The sequence below is a fragment of the Propithecus coquereli genome, unplaced genomic scaffold, assembly GCF_000956105.1.
Source record: "Propithecus coquereli isolate 6110/MARCELLA unplaced genomic scaffold, Pcoq_1.0 Scaffold794, whole genome shotgun sequence".
Classification (NCBI taxonomy): Eukaryota; Metazoa; Chordata; class Mammalia; order Primates; family Indriidae; genus Propithecus; species Propithecus coquereli.
The window spans coordinates 375,573-383,780 of record NW_012154107.1 but is presented as its reverse complement, the minus strand read 5'-3'; the positions used below and the strand labels follow the sequence as shown (position 1 = coordinate 383,780).

The window sequence follows — 8,208 nt, the reverse complement described above, 5'->3', positions numbered from 1 at the left end:
GCGCCCCGGCGCGCTCCGGCTCGGCCATGGAGCTGCCAGCTGTTGGCGAGCACGTCTTCGCCGTGGAGAGCATCGAGAAGAAGCGGATCCGCAAGGTAGGGCGGCGCGGGGGCGGCGGCGCGGCGGCGAGCGAGCAGCGGCCGGAGCAGCCCGCGAGGAGGCGGGGAGGGGGTGGGGAGGCTGCGGGCCGGAGCCGGGGATCCCGCGGAAGCTGATGGAGTGCTGTCTCTTCCCCTCAGGGCAGAGTGGAGTATCTGGTGAAATGGAGAGGCTGGTCCCCCAAGTAAGTAGCGGCGGAGGGCGGAGGACGGGCGGGGGCCGGGGCACGGGGCGCGGGGCTGCCGGACCCGCCGAGCTGATGGGGTGGTGGGGGGAGCGGACGGGAGGCGGGGTGGAGGTGGGGTGGAGGGAGGAGGGGGTGGGGAAGTCGGTGGCAGGCACTGGGGAAGCCGAGCCGCTGAGCCCGAGCCCGGCGCCCTGTGTTGTGCTCCGCTCTCCGGGAAATGCCATCACTAATTTATGCACTAAAAGGAGCCGGAGGAGCTGGAGAGACGCGGGGCCGAGCCGGGGAGGCCGGCGGAGGGAGGGAGGGCGCAGGCACTGACTGATGTGCAGCAGAAAATGGCTCCTTTCCCCTTTCCCTCCACCGAACGGCTCCATATTGCAAAACCAAAAAAAAAAAAAAAAAATTAAAAAGCGACGAAATTGCAATTGTGTGCCTCCTCCCTCCTAGTGGTGCAGGGAGGGGAAGAAAAAAGGCAGAAAATGTTGGGGACTGTCACTGCAGCGCTTTTGGTGGGGAATTTTTTTCTTTAATTTGAAATGCGAAGGCACCGGATGGAGAGAGACGCGCAGGCACGCACACACACACACTCACACACACACACTGAGGCATATTTTTGTGTTGCTGAGTATTTGGGGTTCGCTTGCCCGTGACAGCGGGCTCCGGAGCCGCGAGGGGGTGTGGGGGGGCCGCTTGGCTGTTGGTTATCCGATTAGGGGTCAGATGGAGAAAGGCTGAAGCCCTCTCGGAGACTCGGGGCTGGGGAGAGGAGGAGGGGACTGCGACTTTGCATTTGGGCTGCTTTGCACGCAGGGTTCCTGGTGAGCAAAGTGGCTTTGGAACATGTCGCAGTTACATGCTTAAAATTCTTGACAACTGCAAAATAAACTGCTAGTTCCATTTTCCTTCCTCTTCCCCTTTCTTCCTGCCCTTGTGTGTTTATTTTGATTGGGGTCGGGGCGACGACGTTGTAGGGACCGTGTCAGGCCTGCAGAAATCTACCCTCCACCCTCCACATACACAGCTAAATAGCTTTCGGTTCATGAAGACAGAGTAGGGCCTTATGTCACTCCCCACCTGGAGACCGCAAAGCTGGCTCTTTTTTCTTTTTTTACACGGTGTCCCCCTCCCTTTTCCCTTGCAAGATATAACACGTGGGAACCCGAGGAGAACATCCTGGATCCCAGGCTGCTGATCGCCTTCCAGAACAGGTGAGCGCCCCCCAACCGGCCTGAACGGGCAACGGCTGCGGCCTCGGCTCCTCTAACCAATGTCCTTGGCAGTTGCTGCAGCTTGGGGTTGGGGGCGGGGCAGGGTAGGGAAGATGAGGCTTGTGTTTTGGGGAAACTTTGGGAAGGGTGTGCGCGGTGGCCCTGCAGCCACCGGGAGAACTCGGGGCTGCGTGGCGTTCTCCGCAGCCCCCTCCTGTTGCAACCTTGGAGCCCCACCCCCGGAGCCTAGGTGTTGCTTTCCTGCAGCCACTGGCCGCTTGGCACTGGCACCTTGCGGTGCAGCTCCGAGGAGCTGGCATTGTGAAACTGCCCGGACGTCACGGAACTGAACTTAACCTGTTGGCAGCTGGAGAAAAGTTGACAAGGCCTTACACCCACATCCTCACCCCCCAGGGATCTGGGGCTAGGCTGGGAGTAGATTCTGTCTGGCTCCAGGTGCCCTTCACACACACCCCCCACTGGGCTTTTTGGTGGGGCACGGTGCCCATCGTCAGGACGGGGGGAGTTTGGCCCAGGGGCTGGGGTGGGTGCTGCCTGATGGTGAAGGGGTGGCTTTTTCCGAGGGGCTCATCCTCCTGCACAGATGCTTGTCACGCTGCAGCTGCTGCAGCTGGATTCGCCGCGGTGGCTGCGGTTCTCTGTTTCGGGGAGGAGAGAAGGGGGAAGGGCGAGGAGGAGGAGCAGCAGGAGCCCTCCGAGCTCGGCCACCCGCTGCCTTCCATCCCTCCTCCCCCTTTTATTTTGCATTATTTCCTGTGGCGCTTTTGGCGCTAAAACTCTAAACTGTAGACCCTCTGAGCTAGCGGCTGGCGGGGAAGTTGCTCTCCCGCAACGCGGGGTGGCGCCGAGCGGGATCCTGCCCGACTCCACCTGGGAGTTCACCGCCCTGTAACCATGTCAGCGGCTGATGCCATGTTGCATAATGGGTCCCCGATGAATTAAAGCGCAGGCTGTTGCAATGCCACGCAACTTCGGAGTCAGTCCCGCCCCGCCCCAGGGCAGTGGCAGAACTCCTGTGGGTTAGCCCACGGGCAGTTGGAGGGTATGGGGTGGTGACTAGGGTCGCTGGAGAGCCGGTTTCTGGCCCAGGTGTGGGCTAAAACTTTGGCAAATGTGGGAGACACACCTCCTTCTCCCATGAGGGGCTGGGCTGTGCCTGGGACGGTCCATGCCCCAGGCGCAGGTCACCTTTAGGCTGGCCCGGCAGACTGAAGCCTGGTGGCTATAATGACCAGAGCCTCCGCCCGTGGGCTTTATTAATAATTTGGAAATTGAGGCGGCTGGGAGCCGGGCTCCAACAAGGAGGCGGGGCCTCTCCGCGCGTCCCCGCCCCACCCACCTCAGCCAGTGGAGCAGAAGCAGTTCACCAGGTGGCTGCAAACCTGGCCAGACCCTGGCCTCGGTGGCCTGCCCCCACCCCCAGCCCCTAATTGGCTCATTTGCCGCTGTGTAAACAAGGGCGCAGCCCCTCCCCCTGTTTAGTGCTGGCCTTTAAGAAAATGAGTCCTCCCTTCTGCCGGCGGCACTCGTTATCTGAATCTTAATGAGGTCATTAGCATCCCGTGCTTCTGACGGGGAGGGACGAGGTCCGCACACACCTCTTTTGGACTTGGATGTATTCCCTGGACCCCCTTCCGCTCCGCTTTGTGTAGAGCCACAGGCCAGAGGTTGTGGGCACCAGTGCCAGAGGTCCAGGCCTGAGCTGCTGCCTCCTGAGCACGTAGGCAAGGCTTTGGGTGCCAGCTCAGGTGTGGGCATGAGAAGTGGGAGAGTCCTTTGTCGAGGACTTCTTGGGCAGATGAAGGTTAGTGCCAGCATAAGCGGGCTTGGGACCTGGATGAGGCACCCAGCTGGTGACAGAGGCAATCTTCTGCCTGGAGCTCTTTATCCCTTCCTGTCCTGTTGGCAGCCTACCTGATGCTTTCTGAAGGGAGGGGCTGTCATCGAAGGTTTGGGGAGTAACGAGAAGGGGAGGTGACTTCGAGGCTAACAGCACTGCCCTCTGTTCCCTCCCCCCAGGGAACGGCAGGAGCAGCTGATGGGATATCGCAAGAGAGGGCCAAAGCCCAAACCGCTGGTTGTGCAGGTGAATACATGCAGCGGGCCCCAGGGCCGCACTCAAGCCCCTCCCTTGACTTTGCCACCATAGCTGCCTCCAGGGCCAGAGGGCGGGGGCAATTCCTCCCAAACACCCCAATTCTGCTTCTTTTCTACTAGGCCTCCCCTACCTCACCCCCATGACACAGCTGCAAACTGGTGGGGGCTGGGACCCTCTGATCCTCCCAGTATCTTATGGGGCTGGCCTTCTCCCTCCACTCACCTCCCCTACCCCGTTCCCTCAGGTACCCACCTTTGCCCGTCGCTCCAATGTACTGACCGGACTCCAGGACTCCTCCACTGACAACCGTGCCAAGCTGGAGCTGGGCACGCAGGGCAAGGGCCAGGGCCATCAGTACGAGCTCAACAGCAAGAAGCACCACCAGTACCAGCCGCACAGCAAGGAGCGGGCGGGCAAGCCCCCGCCACCTGGCAAGGGCGGCAAGTACTACTACCAGCTTAACAGCAAGAAGCACCACCCCTACCAGCCCGACCCCAAAATGTACGACCTGCAGTACCAGGGTGGCCACAAGGAGGCACCCAGCCCCACCTGCCCAGACCTGGGGGCCAAGAGCCACCCGCCCGACAAGTGGGCGCACGGCACCGGGGCCAAGGGCTACCTGGGACCTGTGAAGCCCCTGGCTGGTGCAGCTGGCACTCCGGGCAAAGGCCCCGAGAAGGGCCCCCCCAACGGAATGACGCCAGCCCCCAAGGAGGCTGTGACGGGCAACGGGATTGGGGGAAAGATGAAGATCGTCAAGAACAAGAACAAGAACGGGCGCATCGTAATCGTGATGAGCAAGTACATGGAGAACGGCATGCAGGCGGTGAAGATCAAGTCCGGCGAGGCGGCCGAGGGCGAGGCCCGCTCCCCCAGCCACAAGAAGCGCGCAGCGGAGGAACGCCACTCCCCAGGCGACAGGACTTTTAAAAAGGCGGCGAGCACGGAGGAGAAGAAGGCGGAAGCGCCCTCCAAGAGGAGGGAGGAAGAGGCTCCGGGCGCCAGCGACCCGCAGCCGCAGGACACCAGCTCCCGTAAGCTCTCCCCGACCAAGGAGGCCTTCGGCGAGCAGCCCCTGCAGCTCACCACCAAGCCCGACCTGCTGGCCTGGGACCCGGCCCGGGGCACGCACCCCGCTTCCCACCACCACCACCACCACCATCACCACCACCACCACCACCACGCCGTGGGCCTGAATCTCTCCCACGCGCGCAAGCGCTGCCTGTCCGAGACCCACGGCGAGCGCGAGCCCTGCAAGAAGCGCCTGACCGCGCGCAGCATCAGCACCCCCACCTGCCTGGGGGGCAGCCCCACAGCCGAGCACCCCACCGACGTGCCGCCCGCTCCCGCCGCCGCCGCCGCTCTCCCGCAGCCCGAGGTCATCCTGCTGGACTCGGACCTGGACGAGCCCATAGACTTGCGCTGCGTCAAGACGCGCAGCGAGGCGGGGGAGCCGCCCAGCTCCTTCCACGTGAAGCCTGAGGCGCCCGCGGCGGTGGCGGTGGCAGCGGCGACCGCCACAGCGGCGGAGAAGCCTCCGGCCGAGGCCCAGGACGAGCCCGGGGAGCCGCTGAGCGAGTTCAAGCCCTTCTTTGGGAATATAATTATCACCGACGTCACCGCGAACTGCCTCACCGTTACATTCAAGGAGTACGTGACAGTGTAGCCGGAGGGCGTCGGAAGGGGAAGCCCCACCTCCGCGGGGAGATTAACACCTGGGGCCTCTGGCCGGCTTTCCTCGCGCCAACCCCGGGAGATCTGGGCTGGCCCCGGGGAGAGGACGCCGGACCGCGGTAACCACGTCCCTCGGAGGGCGGCTGCCTGTCGGATCCCGGCTAAGGCCCCTTCCACTTGGTGCCTGCGGGTCTCGCGCTCACCGGCCCCTCCTCCCCTGTGGACCTCCGGGACTGACAAGGCAGCCGCGCGGCGGCCTCAGAGTTCTATAGTGTTATATTTTAACCGTGCTAACTTGTCAAGTGCTGACTCTACCCCCTTTGTACGTGGTGTTATTATTGAAATGTATTGTTTGAGCTCAAAAGGCCCGAACACCCCTCTTCGGGCTGCTATATATATATTTATTTGTAGGTATTTATATATTGAAATATAAAAACCTAGATTTATGGAGTTTCCTCTAGATCATGTTATATTCTATATCAGACAAACTATTTTCTGTTGACTCCCCCCTCTACAGTGTTTCGGTTGATTTCATTTCCTCTCCTTCCAGGAACTGCAATACCAGTAACCTTGGTATATATTTTTTGATACTGTACACATGGATGTGTTGTTTCTATGTGCAAAAAAAAAAAAAAAGTTTGTTAAAAGGCTAAAGGAGCTCTCTAGAAACTGCTGCTACTAGAAATGTCTAAACTATAAGCTTCCAATTATTACCTGCTTGAATGTAAATATTAAATGGAGATGTTGAAGGTGCATTTTTGTTGTTTGAGATAAGCACGGAGAGAACGTCGGAGGTCCGGGTAGGTGGCTCTCCCTCTCCGCACCCACTTCCGCCTTCGGTCGGAGCAAAGCTTCGCGTCCCGCGCTCACCCTTCGCACAAGCAGAGTGGACTGGTTTCGCGGGCCCGGCGCCGGCGCAGGAGGGTGACCCGGCTCCGCGGGAAGTCGGGAGGCACTGGGCTGGAAAGGGGAATTCCTGCGGGGGGGCAGAGCCATCCCCGCCCCCGGGGCTTTTGGGCTGCGCTGCCCACGACGCTGGCGAGCCCCAGGATCTGGGTAGTGGAGGAGCGGGTGCAGCGGTGAGCGGCGCGGACACGCGGGTGGGGCTCGGCCCCCGCACGCCAGCGGCCGACCTTTGTCCCTCCCCACCCCCCGGGGGCGCAGCACACCCGGGCCCTGGCGGGGCAGGGGTGTTCCTTCCTAATAATCCGCGCCGGTAGGGCAGGTTCCGCGGGGCGGGGACCCCCCCACCCTCGCCGGCGTGCCTGGCCGGCCCCGCCCCACCGAGGAAGCCGCTGAGGCTCCGTCAGGCGCTCTCCCCGGAAACCACCAGGCCGGGGCCCGGAGTGGGGGCGCAGCGAGCGGCCGGGGCGGGGGGCTTCCTGCGAGGTGGATGGGGAGGGGGAGGCGGCCGGGCGAGCATGACCTGCCACCCCTCCTTCCTTAGTGAGCCAGGAGAGCGGGGACTCCTTACCCATGTCCCTTGGGGTGGCGAGGCCGAGGCCCCGGTGTCGCTGGGGAGGAAGGAGTTAAGGGCCCGAGGGGGCACGGGGAGTGGGCTGTATTCCTGGGTGCGGCTCGGCCGGCCAGGAAGCTGGGACCCGAGAATGTGGTGGCCGTGGCCAGCTTTCTGCAGACGCAGCGATCTTCCTCCTGGCTGAGGTGGCCGAGCAGGGCCAGGGGCCGGTCCTCCAAAACCCTTGGCCTGCGCGCCTGGCCCGAGGGCCGAGCCTGGGCGGGGCACCGGGGCAGAAGAGGTCCACGCGGTGCAGAATGGGGGTGGAGAGAAAGCGCGGCGGTGGGCAGGCCAGGGAAGAGATAGAGGGCCAGGAGGGCGGGGAGGCCTGAATGCGGACAGTGTGGCCAGTGTTGGCTGCAGGCCACCAGCGGCTGGAGGTGGGGGAGGGGAGCCCGGCGGGGGAGGGGAGGACGGAAGGGAAGTTCTTTTAAAAAAAAAAAGCTGTTGTGAGTTTCTCAACCTGGCAAGTTGTGAATTGTCCCTCCCACCACCCCCATCACCCCAAACTCCCTTTAGAGCGAGTTACCCCCCCACACCCCCATGTAATGAACGCCCTTTGCCACCCTGGGAGCGGAGGGCGGGTGATCCTGCTTCTGGCAAATGGCCTGCTCAGCGCTGGAATTGGCCGGTCCTTCACTGCTGGTGCACAAAGGCCGGTGCCAGACATGGGCCCCGTCTCTCTGTGTCTCTAGTGAGGAAAACTGAGAACTCAGGAGTCGTCGGAAGGGGAGCCCTTGCTCAGGTTTGCACACTTGCACAGTTGGTGACTGGGGAGGGAGCCTTAGCCCCTGGGGGGGCCTCCAGTGGGTGGCCTCTGAGGGCTGGGCCTAGCGATGGGGGAGGGGAGGTAGGGTGGCACTCCAGGAGGGCAGGGAAGGAAGATGTTCCACTACCATTCCTGGAAAGATGTGGCCTGCAGGTGGCCTGAGGGCTTGGAAACCAGGCCAAGTAGCAGGGCCCTTTGGGGTGTGGCTTGGAGGAGGGTGGGCCTGGGAAGAGCCTGGAGCCTGAGGCAGACACTGGGGTACGGGCCGTCTGTAGGTCTGAGTAGGTCTGGAGGAGCTCCAGGCATATCCAGCCTGTTGTCAGACCCAACAGAGTGTCCAAGACCCCCTCGGTCCCTAGAAGGCAGGGCCCTGTCGTCTGCTGAACTTCTCAGATATGCCAGGTGCCACCTGAGCATCTTGTCCTACTCAGTCCCCAGAGAGATTGAGCCTCCCTGGGATGAGAGTCTGAAGTCCTGGTGGGCGGACAGCTTGTCCAAGTTCTGTGCTGATTCTAGCTGGCTATTGGGAGACACCTCATGGCGGCCCACCCCCAGGGCCTCTTGGACACAGACCTTCAAAGACATCCAAGGTTCTGAAATGCTCTGAGGGGGCCAGGGCCCTGGCATTGGAGAGTT

The 8,208-nt window shown here is 62.2% G+C and overlaps 1 protein-coding gene across 1 annotated transcript; it reads left to right on the top strand.

Moving 5' to 3' along the window:
- Positions 1-6: 6 nt before the first annotated feature.
- On the top strand, positions 7-6,034 carry CBX4 (chromobox homolog 4). The gene is made up of 5 exons (XM_012663073.1): positions 7-95; positions 240-283; positions 1,429-1,494; positions 3,535-3,601; positions 3,858-6,034. Exons 1-5 carry the CDS (start codon positions 27-29, stop codon positions 5,277-5,279), a joined length of 1,668 nt encoding a protein of 555 aa, XP_012518527.1. The 5' UTR covers positions 7-26; the 3' UTR covers positions 5,280-6,034.
- Positions 6,035-8,208: the final 2,174 nt, after the last annotated feature.

What these genes read in the sequence shown, in the direction of transcription:
- CBX4 (XM_012663073.1), top strand. Translation starts at nt 27, where the DNA reads ATGGAGCTGCCAGCTGTTGGCGAGCACGTCTTCGCCGTGGAGAGCATC. An exon ending in AGAAGAAGCGGATCCGCAAG is followed by an intron (nt 96 to 239) that starts GTAGGGCGGCGC and finishes TCTTCCCCTCAG; the next exon opens with GGCAGAGTGGAGTATCTGGT. An exon ending in CCAAACCGCTGGTTGTGCAG is followed by an intron (nt 3,602 to 3,857) that starts GTGAATACATGC and finishes CCGTTCCCTCAG; the next exon opens with GTACCCACCTTTGCCCGTCG.